Source organism: Nicotiana attenuata, unplaced genomic scaffold (genome assembly GCF_001879085.1).
Source record: "Nicotiana attenuata strain UT unplaced genomic scaffold, NIATTr2, whole genome shotgun sequence".
Classification (NCBI taxonomy): Eukaryota; Viridiplantae; Streptophyta; class Magnoliopsida; order Solanales; family Solanaceae; genus Nicotiana; species Nicotiana attenuata.
Genome location: NW_017670507.1, coordinates 257,305 through 273,430, shown reverse-complemented (window position 1 = coordinate 273,430; position 16,126 = coordinate 257,305). Strand labels below are relative to the sequence as shown.

At 39.4% G+C, this 16,126-nt stretch overlaps 1 protein-coding gene across 1 annotated transcript; it reads right to left on the bottom strand.

The window, feature by feature from the left end:
• Nucleotides 1-4,947: 4,947 nt before the first annotated feature.
• On the bottom strand, nucleotides 4,948-6,027 carry LOC109240351. The gene is made up of 2 exons (XM_019406978.1): nucleotides 5,629-6,027; nucleotides 4,948-5,577 (listed from the first exon to the last, which is right to left on the bottom strand). Exons 1-2 carry the CDS (start codon nucleotides 6,025-6,027, stop codon nucleotides 4,948-4,950), a joined length of 1,029 nt encoding a protein of 342 aa, XP_019262523.1.
• Nucleotides 6,028-16,126: the final 10,099 nt, after the last annotated feature.

The window sequence follows — 16,126 nt, the reverse complement described above, 5'->3', positions numbered from 1 at the left end:
AAGGGAAAGTTTAGGGTAGTGAGAGGGTTGGTGGTGGGTCAAAGGGACGAGTAAAAAATGGTAAGGTTTGGGGGTGGACGCCACCGTGTGCGGTGGAGACGGCGTTTAGGGTTTTGGATATTCGACGGGTTTGGGTGATATTTGAAAGGAACTGGAGGTGGATATGGAAAGGTGAGGGGGAGAGGAACACGGGGTGTAAATTTGGGGTCATTTGGAGAATCGCCGCCGGCGGAGGCGATTTCCGGCCGGCGGCGGACGGCGGAGGGATGGTGGCGTTACGCCGGCGTGCATTAAGGGGTTCTGAGAGATGATTGAGGGGTAGGGGGGGTCTATCCGACACTTTTATATTAAATGAGGAGGGACTTCTCGACCGTTGGATCAAGCAACCTAGACGGCTAGGATTAACTTGACGTAAAACGACGTCGTTTAGTCATTAGGGGGTCAGCACCGGGTTAGACGACGGGTCTTGGGCTCATTGACCGGGTTATTTCGTTTGGGCTCAGCCATTTTGGCCCAAATTCGGGTCTTTTAAGACCAACTTTTCTCTTTTTCTCAAAATTATTTTCTCTTTTCCCTTTTATTTTCATTTTGTATTTTTTATAATTTTCTGACTTTATTAAAATGCAAAATTAAAATAAAGACCAAATTTATTTCCAAAATTAAACTAACTAAGTCCTACTTAAAGCAAACCCATGACAAATTCAACAATTAACAAAAAAAATACAAAAATGGACTATTTTTGTTATTTTCTTTATATTTTGTTTTAAAACAATTTAACTACTAATTAATCCTAAAAATATGAAATTGAATCCTAAATGCAAATGCGAAGTGTATTTTTTTATATTTTTCATATGAATTAAAATGCACAAATAAATGCAAACAATTAACAGAAAATAACACAAAAAATTCACAAAATTGCAGAATAATGAAAGAAGTCATTTTGTTTGAATTTTTGGGAGTAATTCACTTAGGGCAAAAATCACGTGCTCACAGTCCTAATTCGTACTACCCATTACCCCAGACACATTTTCTACCCAAAAACTACCACAATATGGGAAAACAACTACTAAAAAAACACAATCAAAAATACAGAAAGAAAATAAAGAAGAACACAGGAGAGACAAACGTGAATTTGAAAATGGAAAATTAGGGCAAGGACACATACCAGTGAAGATGAGTAGGAACACTATGGAGATTATGAATGGGTTTTCGTCCTTTTTAAGATTCGATCACTAGCCGCTTTTGCCCCTTTTTCGGTCTTTGTTTGCCTCTATTTTCTTTTCGTTCTTTTTTTTTTTGGTTTCTTCTGTTAGATAAGTTTTTTTGTTTTTGTTTTGTTTTGAATGTGTGAGAGATGAGAGAATGCGACGACGTACCTGACAACTTTGCGGTGGGAAAGTCACCGCATAACACACTATGCGACCGCATAAGTGTTACGCGGTGGGTTCAATTAACTTGCTGAAAGGCAAAGAATGCGGTGCACAATGCGATTGCATAGTTGAAATGCTGTCCGCAAAGTGCACCACCTTGTCGAATTCAGAGCAACAATATTAGCCAAACTCACTGCTTTGGTTTGCGACCAAAATGCGGTCCGCATATTTGCAGCAAACTTCACACAGTAATTTTTCTTCCCTTTCTTATGCATTCCTACCCAGTGTTGTGATCTTTTGAATCCCCTACACTCTAACACACACTTTAAATTGCTCAAGTAAATCGATCTATCAAAATTTAAAAATTTAAAGAACAAAAGGGTGTTACCACACATGGGTTACGTCCCATGAAGCGCTTGATTTAACGTCGCGGTACGACGAAGTTGATGTTCCTTTGGATTCACTCAATGGTCGGGCACGGACCATCTTTGAGAGCCATCTTCTCCACGAAATGTTTTTCTCCATCTGTGCCCAAGTAGTGCTTGATTCGTTGGCCATTTACTTTGAATGTCCGAAGCCCATCTTCTGATGCTAGTTCCACAGCTCCAAAACGAGAGATATTGACCACTTTGAATGGACCGGACCATTTTGATTTGAGCTTGCCCGGAAAAAATTTGAGCCTTGAGTTAAAGAGCAAGACCAAATCACCCGACTTGAACTCTCTTTTCAGGAACTTCTTGTCATGGACGAACTTCATCCTTTCTTTGTATACAGCCGCACTTTCATAAGCATGGAAACGGAATTCCTCCATTTCATTGAGTTGTGTTAACCTCAAATTTGCAGCTTCAGTCCAGTCCAAGTTCAACGCCCACATGGCCTTGTGCTCCAGTTCCACGGGTAGATGACAAGCTTTTCCGATGACTAACCGATAAAGAGAAGTACCAATAGGAGTCTTGTACGCCGTGCGATACGCCCACAATGCGTCATCTAGCTTCCTTGACCAGTCGGTCCTGTTTGCATTAACAATTTTTGATAGAATGCTCTTGATCTCCCGGTTGGAAACCTGAACTTGACCACTTGATTGCGGATGATAAGGTGTGGCCACCTTGTGCTTGACGTCATACTTCTTAAGTAGCCCCGTGAAAGCCTTGTTATAGAAATGAGACCCACCATCACTAAGAGTGGCTCTAGGAGTGCCAAACCGAGTGAATATGTTTTTCTTCAAGAATGTGGTCACACTCCTTGCCTCGTTGTTTGGTAAGGCAATCGCTTCAACCCATTTGGATACATAGTCCACAGCTACCAAGATATATTTCATCGCGCAAGAGCTTACAGAGGGACCCATGAAATCAATTCCCCACACGTCGAAGATCTCTATCTCTATCACAAAGTGCATTGGCATTTCATGCCCCTTGGAGATTGAACCTTGTCTTTGACATTGGTCACAAGCCTTGACCATTTGATTGGCATCATGATAGATTGAAGGCCAATAGTAACCACATTCAAGAACCTAAGCCGCCGTTCGATTACCTCCATGATGACCCCCAACTGGTGAGTCGTGGCATGCCTTTAGAATTGGCATAATCTCTTCTTCTGGAACACACCTTCTGATAATATTGTCAGCAAAAACACGGAACAAGAATGGTTCCTTCCAATAGTATTGTCGGCAGTCTCTCAAAAACTTCTTCTTTTGATAGGATTCCAATCCTTCCGGGATAAGGTCACTAACTAAATAGTTAGCAATATCAGCATACCAAGGAGCAAAAGTGCTAGATAGTTCCAATATGTGTTCATCCGGGAATGCATCATTGATTTCAAGATCTCCCTTTGGTCTCCCTGCCTCTTCAAGCCTTGACAAATGATCTGCCACTTGATTTTTAGTTCCCTTGCGATCCTTGACTTCGAAGTCAAATTCTTGCAACAACAATACCCATCGAATCAACCAAGGCTTTGCATCCTTCTTTGCCATGAGATAGCGAAGAGCCGCATGATCTGTGTACACTATCACCTTGGATCCCAACAAATAAGCCCGGAACTTCTCAAAGGCATAGACAATGGCAAGAAGTTCTTGCTCAGTTACCGTGTAGTTCATTTGTGCCCCATTGAGTGTCTTGCTTGCATAATAGACCGGGTGGAGAACTTTGTTGTGATGTTGGACAAGCATTGTTCCAAAAGCTACACCATTGGCATCACACATGAGCTCGAAAGGAAGAGACCAATCGGGTGTGACAATAATAGGTGCCGTGGTGAGCCTTTGCTTCAATTCCTCAAAGGCTTTGAGGCATTTCTCATCGAACACAAATTTGGCATCTTTCTCAAGGAGTTTGCACATAGGATTTGCAATCTTGGAAAAATCCTTGATTAAACGCCTATAGAACCCGGCATGCCCCAAGAAACTTCGAACACCTTTCACGGAAGTAGGTGGGGGAAGCTTAGAAATAATCTCGATCTTTGCCCGGTCGACCTCTATGCCATGCTTTGAAATTTTATGCCCCAACACAATGCCTTCGTCCACCATAAAGTGACATTTCTCCCAATTGAGCACAAGGTTGGTCTCTTCACATCTCTTAAGCACTTGTCTAAGATTGTTAAGACAATGCTCAAAAGAATCTACAACCACCGAGAAGTCGTCCATGAAGACTTCTAGAAAGTCCTCTACCATGTCGGAGAAAATGGACATCATGCATCTTTGAAAAGTGGCCGAAGCATTGCACAAACCAAATGGCATCCGGCTAAAGGCAAAAGTTCCATACGGGCAAGTGAAAGTCGTTTTCTCTTGATCCTCCAAGGCTATGTTGATTTGGTTGTAGCCGGAATATCCATCAAGGAAGCAATAGAATGACCTTCCCGCTAGCCGATCAAGCATTTGATCAATAAAAGGCATAGGGAAATGGTCATTTCATGTGGCACTGTTAAGCTTCCGATAATCCATGTATACCCTCCATCCGGTCACCGCTCTTGTTGGGATGAGCTCATTTTTATCATTTTCGATCACGGCCATGCCTCCCCTTTTCCGCACACATTGCACCGGGCTCACCCAAGAACTATCGGCAATGGGGTAGACTACCCCAGCATCCAACCACTTGATGATCTCTTTCTTTACCACCTCTTGCATTGATGGGTTCAACCGTCGTTGATGTTCCACACTTGATTTCGTCTCGCTCTCCAATTGGATCTTGTGGTCACAAATTCCTGCGGGAATCCCACGGATGTCCACAATTGTCCATCCAATGGCTTGCCTATGCTCCTTCAAGACTTCCAACAATTGGTTTACCTGCACATCATTCAACAAAGAAGAAACGATTACCGGTAAAGTATCATTTGAGCCGAGAAATTTATACCTCAAGTGCGGTGGAAGTGGTTTGAGCTCTAGTTGTGGTGGCTCAATGATAGATGGCTTTGCGGGAGGTGTGGCTCTATTCTCCAAGTCGAGAGAGAGCTTTGCCAGAGCATAAGTGTAGGACCCAAGCCCCTCCAATGCATTTACCGAGTGGATGTACCCATCCATGTCTTCACCATCAAAGTTCACCAAAATAGCCGCCAACGCCTCACCGAGGCATTGTTCTTCCATTTTCATTTAGACTGCGTCTTCCACCTCATCAACAACATCAATCACCAAAATGCTTTCATACTCATGTGGTAGTTTCATACCCTTGCTTGCTTGGAATGTGAACTCTTCATCATTCACACGGAATTTGATTTCATTCTGTTTCGAATCCATGAGTGCTCTTCCCGTGGCTAGGAATGGTCTCCCCAAAATGATGGGGATCTCTTTGTCAACCGCACAATCAAGGATTACGAAATCGGCGAGTAAATGAAACTCTCCCACTTTTACAATCACATCATCAACAATTCCTACCGATCTCTTAATGGAATGATCAGCCATTTGCAATTTCATACTTGTTGGCCTTGGCATCCCTAATCCCTCTTGCTTGTAAATGGCAAGCGGCATTAAGTTAATGCTAGCCCCATTATCACAAAGGGCTCTTGCAAAATCACGCGCCCCGATAATGCATGGAATAGTAAAGGCTCCCCGATCTTCTTTCTTTTGAACGGTGGTTGTGGCAATAATGGAACTAACCCGGTGAGTCATGTTCACCACCTCATTCTTGGTGGTCCTCTTCTTGGTGATCAAATCTTTCAAATATTTGGGAAAACCCGGCATCTCTTGAAAAGCTTCCAATAATGGAATGTTTACCGATAATTGCTTGAGAATGTCATAGAACTTCTCGAGTTTGCTATCATCAACCCTTCTCACAAGTCTTTGAGGAAAAGGAGGAGGAGGTTTAGGAATAGGAGATGGAGATTTTGGTGTCTCTTTCCCCATTTCCTTTACACTTTCCCAATTCACTTCTTGCACTTTCACTTCTTCTGGAACCTTTTCAACTTCAACAACCCTTGGCTCTTCAACCTCAACCTCTTGTTCGGACTCTTCCACTTCAACCACTTGCTCAGTTTCTCCTTGTAGTACCTTCCCACTCCGAGTAGTAATTGCCATGATGTGAGAAGTTGGACCACTTCCACCACCCTTTGGGTTCGCAATAGTGTCACTTGGAAGTGTCCCTTTTTGCTTTGGGTTTTGTTCCCTAGAAAGATCTCTCATTTGCATCTCCAATTTTTGAATGGATGCGGTATGAGAGCCAACAAGCTCGGTCATATTCCTCATGGAATTGTCGGACTTTTCATGATTTTGCAATACCCGTTCAAGCATGCTTTCTAACTTGGAATCACTTGAGGAACCTTGATTTGAATATTGACCCTTTGGGGGAACATAAGGCTTTGAGCTCCAATTTGAGAAGTTGTTATTGTTGTTGTTCCAATTTCCTTGATGTGAGCTACCTTGGTCATTTCGCCATTGTTGGTTGCCTTGCCCTTGCGAGTTAGGCCTCCATTGATTTTGTTGTCCTTGACCTTGGTATTGTTGCCTTTAATACCCTCATTGAGAGTTGTTGACATAATTTGCTTCCTCAAAATCCTCATTTGATATGGGTTGCACATCTTCCACCGCATTTACCTTCTTAGTTTGGTTTTCGGTGAACATCTTTGTCAACACATTGACATTTGTAGCAAGCCCTGCAATCACTTGATCTCTCTCTTGATTTTCCTTGATCATGTTTCTCAAGGAAGGAGAACCATATGTAATTCCACCTGTGGTGTCCTCGGAGTGCCATGCTTTGTTATGCTTTGCCATTTTGTCAAGGATTTGTGTCACCCTTGCGAATGATTTGTCCATGAAACATCCGTCAGCTGCATTCTTGGCTATAGATTGGTTAATAGGATCCAAGCCCATATAGAATTTTTCCAACAAGATAGAATCCGGAAAACCATGGTTGGGAGACCTCACCAAATATAATTTGAAACGATCCCATGCCTCATTTAGATGTTCTCCCGGTAGTTGCTTGAAAAAGAAGATTTTATCCTGGAGCTCAGACTTCTTACTTTGCGGGAACCATTTAGATAAGAATGCTTGGACAAGTTCGGGCCAAGAATGAATGGAGTTTGGTGGCAGATTTGGAAGCCATTTCCTTGCGTCCCCAGCTAGAGAGTACTTGAAGCATCTCAACCTTAGGGCATCATCAGAGACATTGTTCTGCTTATGCATCGCACACACACCCAAGAAGTTTCTATGATGTTGTGTCGGATCATCATCAGTGGAATTCCTGAAAAACCCCTCTGCTTTGAGCATAAGGATTAAACCATGTTCCACCTTGAAAGTTGCAGTGCCAACAGCCGGAGGTACAATAGTATTTGTATCGTCAATGTACTCCTCGATGTCCGCAAAAGGATTTTCTTCCATTTCTGCCTCTATGTCTTCACCATATTCGGACATGTTTTCCTATCAACACCAAGCAAAAAAAGCAAAGTGTGATGGAATAGAATAAGACGTAAAGTAAAGCACACACTAATTAGTAATTCAAAACCGTATTCCCTGACAACGGCGCAAAAATTTGATACGCTCAAATTACACTTTAATAAATAGTGTAAAGCGGTCGGTGTCAAATATAATAACCCAACAAGGTTGGGGTCGAATCAGAGAGGGAATAGGTTTGAAAAGGTTACTCGAATAGTGTGTTGCTCGACTAAAGTCGTAATTCTATCCAGTTAACGGTAACAAGAGTATGAATTAATGGTAACAAGAGTATGAATTGAGTTTGATTTGAAGTAACAGCTAGTTGTAAATGAGAATGTAAATAATTTGATTAAAGAAACCAAGGTTGTGTCCCTTTTAATGAAGTGTAACGCTATCGGTGTTAATATGATATATTTCTAATGGAAGGTCCTTTTGATATGCAAATGATGTCTAAATGACTACCCAATATTTTCCAATAGTTGGGTAGTATTTCCTCTTTATGATTTTTCCAAATATAAAAGAGTTGCAATTAAGAAAAATCAATATATACCAAATAAAACTCACTTATTCCTAAGCGATTCTATTAAACAAGGTTTAAAGCCTTGAGTCTTTGATATTTAATTCTACCAAATTCTAACCCACTTTCCAAATAAAACCCACTTATTCCTAAGCGATTCTATTAAACAAGATTTAAAGCCTTGAGTCTTTGATATTTACTTCTACCAAATTCTAACCCACTTTCCCAAGCAAAGCAAGAATTTAATGGCACTTGTTAATGTTTGCAACCACCAACAATAAATGAAGAATGAGAAGTAAATAAATATCAACCAACCATTATATATATATTCAACGTTAAACACCAATTAAAATAACACCCATTTAGGGTCCACAACCTTAATATTTAAAGTTAGCTACTCATACTAAAATACAAAAGCAAGAGAATATTAAATGCCATAAAGCTTACAAAGTGAAAGATTCTTGACCCAAAAGCTTCCAAAAGAGAGGAATATTTAAGTCTTGTATTGTAGCTCCCAAAATCAGACAAGATTAGCCCACAAAACCCCAATAAATATATTTATAGGGGGCCAAAAATCGGGACAAAAATCGTACAAAAATGCCCTTTCAGGTGAAATATGCGACCGCATATCTGTCGCATAACAGACATGCGGACCGCATTCTTTACATGGCCATCGCAGATTGTAACCCTAGTTTCCAGGCCTTCACCGCATTCATGGTTTGCGGTCCGCATTGCAGAAATGCGACCGCATTTTGCATCGCATTATCTTCCTTCAGCAGCCTTCTTGTTTAATTTGCGGTCCATTATGCGGCTCGCAAACAGGTTATGCGATCGCAGACTGGACCGCATTTTTGACGTTGAACTTTGCCCAGAACTCTATTTTGATTTGCGAACCAATTGTGAATTCTGCGGCTAGCATGTGGGTTTCACGATAGCATTTCCACATTTGTGATGCCTCTTTGCTCTTTTCTCGTCTTTTTATGGCTTTTTGAACTCCTTTTCATGCTCTTAGGTCCTTATGCCTTACACACTGCAAAAACACTAAAATTACATGAGTACAAAAGGAAATTGCTTTTAAAACAAGCTAAAATCTAAGCAATTAGTATCAAATATGCTGAAATTCTCCGGCACATCACCGCGCCTAGATCTGCATTCAAAGCAATGTGGGAACTAACATCAATTGGTTCTTCATTTGGCACTTCCCCTGGGTTTATCGGTGGTATACCGACCCATGCGTTGCTGTTTTCTCCAAGACCTTCATTGTCATGAACATGCGCGTTTTGTGTGCTAGACATGTTTAAGCCTGAGAATCAAAAAATCTTGGCAGGAAAAAGTGTTAAGATAACGTGTGTAATGAGAATCAGTAAGGAAATTATCACTATTATCTTTAGCCCACGGTGGGTGCCAAACTGTTTAACTCGAAAATACGAGTAACAATTAAATTTGATTTGTGATTTTAAAGATATGTGATTTAGTTCAATACCAATAAATAGTCAAGAAATATGAAGTAATATAAAAAAAGACAAGTAAATGAAACCAATACTACTTGACAGTGGTGACCTCGAGACGTTAACCTCGAGATGGCAAAGAGCAGTAATGTAAGAAAAGTAAAGTAAGAACAATAGAGCTAAAGGACAATGCTGATAAACTGTAGGCGAAAAGGTAGAGAGTACATTCCTTGCTCAGTAAAAGATGGTCTTACAAATTATTGGGGTCCCTTTTACATAATAGGAAAATCCCTAAATAAGGTATATTTCCATTTACAGTAAGAATATTCTTGGTACAACTGTCTAACCGCCTAGTACGGAATAATACAATCATATTACGGGATATGTGCCGTGACTTTGGGGATGTGGCAGGAATCTAAATCGTTCTGGTACAAATCCATAACGGTACTATTTCGCGGTAGAACACACCCAACCTCGATATGCATCATGCTTCGTCTTCGAGCTCCAACTTGGTCTAACCCGGACTCGAACTTCAGACGACCTCCCAAACATATAGATCGAAGGCATTCGATCTCGACCGTATACAATGTTGCTGCAATTGAAATGACTGACTGCAAGATTGGCTCAATATGAAAATCTTCTATCATTAACCACGTCAAATGCTATGTATACAATTACAAGGAAAGTTGTGCTTCGACCACCTTATCCCCTATAAAATTCACTTATTGTTAATTTGTGACCAACCTCCCATCAAATTTATTGTCATAATAATCCTCTACCTTTTTTATCTTTCTAAATTGCCTAAAAATAGTAAGAACCACTACATTTTACATTTTCACTTATTTTTATTTTCTCTCTTCTTTACATCTGTTATCTATCCAAACAAAATAGAAAACACCAAAAAGCTACAAAAATGAATATACCAAATGCCACACACAAAACATCCAGTGCCCCTTCACTCTTCAACTTTCTCTCTTTCTTTTCCTTCTCATTTCCAAGAACTCTTTATATCTCTTCCTCCCTATTTCAGCCCGGTTAGCTCCATTTCCCCTTTTACCCTCAATGCCCTTTGCAAAATTACCAAACACTCCCTACCATTCAAGTGAGTTCCATCCATGTCTAATCAGAGGCGGATCTAGGATTTGAAGGTTGCGGGTGCCATTATACATACATAATATACCTACCACTAGCTACAAATACCGAATAGGAAGAATAGATCGATTCAGTTAGTTTGGTTTATTCAATTAGGTTTTTTATTCACAAATAGGTTTGATTTTAGTTCAACTTTTTTATACAATAAAATAAAATAAAAATTTCACGAAAGTAGGCCTCAAATAGAAAATTTTCTTAATTAGTAGCTTAATTACTATATATTATTTGTTTGATTTGATTAAGTGGTCATTGTTCTTGGGTTAGTATTCAATTTAATTGTCAAGTTATATGAAAATTATTCTCAAAGCAAAAGATTCAATTTTCATTCTGTGAGAATTAACTCAAAATATGATGACCCAAAAGGTCAACTCGTATTTTAGAACCCATTTCGGGGTTTCGAAGCCTTCAAGATCTCATTTTCCTTCTCCTCGATTGGCGTGCGCAGTCCGGGAGCTCTTCCGGAAAGCCCTTATGTGAAAATTTTTGAAAAAAATGCCAATTTTGCCTTTAAATTTGAATTTAAGTTGACTTCGATCAATATTTTGAGTAAACGAACCCGGACCTGTGATTTTACTGTCCCGAAGGGTCAGTAGAAAAATATGGGACTTGTGCATATGCCCGGAATTGAATTCTGAAGTCCCTAGCCCGAAATTTTTTTTTTTTTAACAAAATTGTTTAACTGAAAAATATATGAAGTTTGGAAATTGAATAATGTTTGAATATGATGGTATCGGGCTCGTATGTTGGTTTCGGAGACTGGTACAGGTTTAAAATAATGTTAAAGTCTAATCTATGAAATTTGGTATGAATCAAACTTGATTTGCTATAAATTGGACCCTCGGTTGTGAAAATAGTAACTTTAGGTGTTCTTGAGAATTTTATCGTATTTGAGGCTGAATTCATAGTTGTTGATGTTAATTTGATGATTTTATGATTTGAACGCACTAGTAATTCCATATGATATTTCTGGACTTGCGTGCATGTTTGGTTTGGAGCCCCAAGGGCTCGGGTGAGTTTTGGATAGGCCGCAGGTGTTTTGAACTTAGGAAAACTGCTGGTGTGTTGTAGGTCTGCAGGCTTTGCAATTGTGAAGCCTGGCTCATAAATGCGAGCCTGCAACTGTGAAGGACCATCGCAATTGCGAAGACTGGGCTAGGCAGGCGACCTTCGCAAATGTGAAGTTCATCGTCACAAATGCGACATTCACAGTAGCCGCAATTGCAAACAATGTTCGGATTTGCGAAGAGAGCAGGGATGGCCTACCTTCGTATTTGCAAAGCCTAGGCCGCATTTGCGAGTTCGCATTTGCGAACCTGCCATCGCAAATGCAATAATTGCGCCTGTGTAAATTCTAACTTAGACGGGATTTTCTTCATTTTCCAAATTCTCTCAAACCCTAAGCTCTCTTAGGCGATTTTCCAAAGAAAGGTTCTTCCCCAAATCATAGGTAAACAACTTTTAACTCATTTCTTTCAATCTACTTTATCTTTTTACAAGATTTCATCACAAAATCTAGGGATTTTCATGGGAATTTGGGTGTTTTTGTGTGAAAATTGGGAATTTTAAAACTCGAGGATTTAGACCTCAATTGAGGTCGGATTCCAAAACCAATTGCATATCTGGGCTAACGGGTGAATGAGTAATCGCGTTTTGGTCCGGACTTCAGGTTTTGACCAAGCGGGTCCGGGATTTTTGGCTTTTGGGGAAAATGTTGAAGACAAGGGAAAGCATCTCAGATTACAATTCAAGTCGGCAACAAAGGGACTTCACCGGGAGAATATAAGTCAACAAGGCAACAAGAATCACAAAATCAAGTTTAAAGATATAGATAGGGCTTTTGTAATTCATAGATCATAGTTTAGTCTAGCTTCTTTTTTATTTTGTCATAGTGTAATAAGGGGTTCAGTAAGCAGCAGCAGCAGCAGCAACAGTGAAATCACAGCTTCATGGTAGTCCCAGCTACCGAACATTCCCAAACTACACTGACCTGATTCCTTTATAGCCAAGGATATGTAGGCATCCTCAGAATTAGGGTGCGGTCAAATCTTTCAAAAATGCTTCCAACGCAGTATTCAAACGGGCAAAAATCGCTCGTATTCGCTCACTTTATCTTTGCACGAAAACTCTTCGTGTCTCCGAGCAAAGAGGGACAGCTGTGACCACATGATTTTTACCCTATATGAATTTCTACCACAAATTCAAAACAAAATAATTTTCCCATTATTTGCAATTTTGAGGATTTTTGTGGCATTTTCTATTAAGTGTCTGCATTTGTCTGTGCATGTTTATTTTATTTAATTAATGAAAAATACAAAAATATGTTGCATTTGCACTTTGGGATTTAATTTTTTATTTTTGGAATTAATTAGTAAATAAGTTATTTTATAAGAATTGTAAAAATAAAAAAAATATAGTTGTTTTTGCACGTTAAATTTAATTGTTGAACTTTGGTGGTTTTTCTTTTAATTTGATTTTTAATTAATTGTGTTAATTGTTAATTAGAGTTAATTAATTTAATGTCATAGCATAATGGGATTAGGAATTAATTTAGGTTTATTTTTAGTTTTAAATTAAAAGAAATTGGAAAAATTGGAAAAAAAGAGAAGAAAAGGAAAGGAAGAGATCAGAATTTGGGCTTTAATTAAGATCTTCCTAGCAAGCCCAGTTAAACCCTTCTAATACCCTTTCATTTTGCCCAAAACCCACCATTCTACCCGATTTAGATTAGTCAGCTGCCCAAGCTTCGAAACGACGTAGTAAGGGAATGTAACTACGTCGTTTAGAGTTCAGTTAGCCCTAACTAATGCTGGCTCCGTTTTAAGTCATCCAACGGCTTTAACACTTCCCCCCACTTCACATAAAATTGTCCAAAAGTCCCTCAGAGACAAGCCAATTCCAATCGCCCCTTCACTTCATCTCCCTCATTTTCAACCCTAACACCTGTCGCCCTGAACTTCTTCACCATCTCCGGCCGGCGGTGGACCACCCATTCAAAACCAAATTCCTCCTCTGCAACCCCCACACCATATGGAGCACGAATCTAACACAAACTTCCCCAAAATCCCCACCCTTGGCACCAAATTTTGAATCTGATGCCAAATTCGAAGCTTAGGTTTTGCTCCCTTTTCCAAAAGTTCAAGCGGTGTCTGGGCCGTTAATGGGTCGAAACTTATGCAAATCGGTTGTTCTCCATGAGAGAAAACGATTAGCATCGATTTCGACTCATTTCGAGGCTCACCAACCCCATGCAAGACCAAAGACCGGCAAGCTTGTCAAGCGACGTCGTTCATCGAATCCTTCGTATTTTTCTGGTAGAAAAATGGACAATACATGTTCTCTCTTTTGATGGTATGTCTATTTAATCTTTAGTTTTGTTTTTCTGGTTTCCTCGATTTTGGTTTCGTTTTGTTTTCCACTCGCTTTTTCATTTGTTTGTTATGAGTATTCAAATCAATAGGGTAGTCTCTTTATGTTTTCTTTGATTTAATTAGAATTCTTGGGTTGATTTAAGTGGCACCAAAACGCTCAGTTATACTGTATTATCAGGTTCCGTTTCTAATCTTCTTTTTCCTTTTTAGCCAGTAGTAGCTTAAATTAATCAGTGTAGTCGGATTCACCACTTTAGGATTCTAATGGGTTAAGCCTTTCTGTAGTTGATTCGAGTTTGTTTTTTTGGTTTTGTTTCACTATAATGGATTTGAGACTTTCTTTTGGGTTTGGGGTAAGGCAGACCTGGGCATTAGAGGTCCATTCGTTTAGGCCCAGGTTTGAGAATCAATTGGGCCTGCATTGGTTTATGCTGGAAGGGTAAATAGCAGGGCTGTTAGGGATAGTTAAGGAAGTTGGCTTAGGGGAATCTTTGTATAACTGACTAGGAAGCTTCCTAGAAGCTGGGGTAGGGGCTTAATAGGAAAACCTGATGATGGGCCAGGGATTTTTAAGCAAAACTGAAAATTGGGGAGAGGCAAAAGAGTAAAATTGGAAACTTATTTCAGTTGCCCTAACACCCGGTATAAAAGGATCACTTTGCTGAAAATTTAGGGGAGAGAATTAAGGGATAAAAATCAGAAAAATCAAAGACGGCTGAAAATCTAAAGAAAACACTGTTCCATTGAATTCTCTGTTTTGATTTCCGAAGTTTTTCAATTACTGAAACATTTTCTAATTATCTCTGATTGAAATGTTCTGAATTTGGATTTTGAAAAGCTCTGGGTTGAGTACTGCTGGGTGGTTACTGTTTCATTGGTTTTCATGAGCTATTTTTACTGTTCTATTTAATTTGGAGGCTGATTTCTGTTGCTGTTCTATTGCTGTTACACCACTGATTCCTTACCTCTTGGTTTCGTCTCATCTCCAGGTAAATTTGTAAACCATGGAGAGCAAATGATTACAAGGGTTCATGTGTGTCTGAGAATTTGAATGAATGTGGAACTGAACTGAATATTGCTTCTTTGCTTCTTCTCTTTTGTTTTTCCTTTTTACTTCTGTAATAAATATTGGGGTGTTTGTTATGTTCAACTTTCCAGACCCTTCATGTGCTTTAATGGTGAACTAATGTCATTTATAAAATGTGAGTGCAAAGGTTTGAGTCCGGAGAAAGCATGTTATATTGTGATGTTTAGAGCTTGAATGGATCAACTTGTTAGTCAGGGCTGATTGGAACTGTGTCTTATATGTTTGTCAAATAGTGAACTGACTGTTTATGGATTTCTATGGTAGAAGGCTAGAGATGAGCCAACACTGTTTATATTACCATTCAACTTGTTAATCCATGTTGAGTTTGTCATGCTAATTTTGTGTCAAAAAGGAAAGCCAAGAGTATTTGGATAGTAGATGCTTGGCAATAGCTATGACTGTTTGGTTTGGTTAAGCATGGGTAACGACCTTACTTGTATGTATAATTCGTTTCATGTGAAATTAATAGTATCTTTGATAGTTTGCTGTTACTTCCTCTTTAAATTTGAAGAGTAATTGGTGAATCCAAGTTGAGATTTAAAGTGTGAATTATCTTCAGTCACTGTTCAGATTTGGCACCGTGATAAATCAATTGATGTTGGCTTGTCATTCGAACAATAATGCATTAATATCAAGAGTGCTTCAATTGTGGATTTTCAATCATTAATTGTTGGATTTCTTAATGCAAATAGCTTATTGCCCTCCAAGTTTAATTTGAGTTTTTTTTAAAATTGGAATTGAGGTGCGGTGTGCCAAACAAAAATGACAATTGCATAGCCCTCGTTTAATTAATGTTGTATTGATCCTTAGAATTCGAAGCGTGACACCTAGTGGAATTTCCATGGCCCTCGCAAAGTTGCAAACGCGTAGTTGCTTTAGGCGCGTTATTTTAATAATTAACTTCCTTATACTCGGGTGTGCATTTCATGTGACCCAAATCCAAATCCTAACAACGTTAAATAAAATATGTCGTGGATCGCGGGTGCATTTCATGTGGCGTGATCCAAAGACGTGTTTTAAATAACGTTGAATCTTCTTAAAAGTTAATAAAAGCGGTTATAAAGTTAAAAGGCACGTAGGTTTAAAATGTGTTTTAAAATAAGATAATCAGGCCAATAATAACAGTTGAGCGAGCGTGCTAGAACCACAAAACTCGGGAATGCCTAACACCTTCTCCCGGGTTAAGAGAATTCCTTACCCGGATTTCTGGTTTGCGGACTGTAAAACAGAGTCAAATTTTTCCTCGATTCAGGATCTGAACCGGTGACTTGGGACACCATAAATATCCTAAGTGGTGACTCTGATTCATAATTAAATAATCCCGTTTCGATTG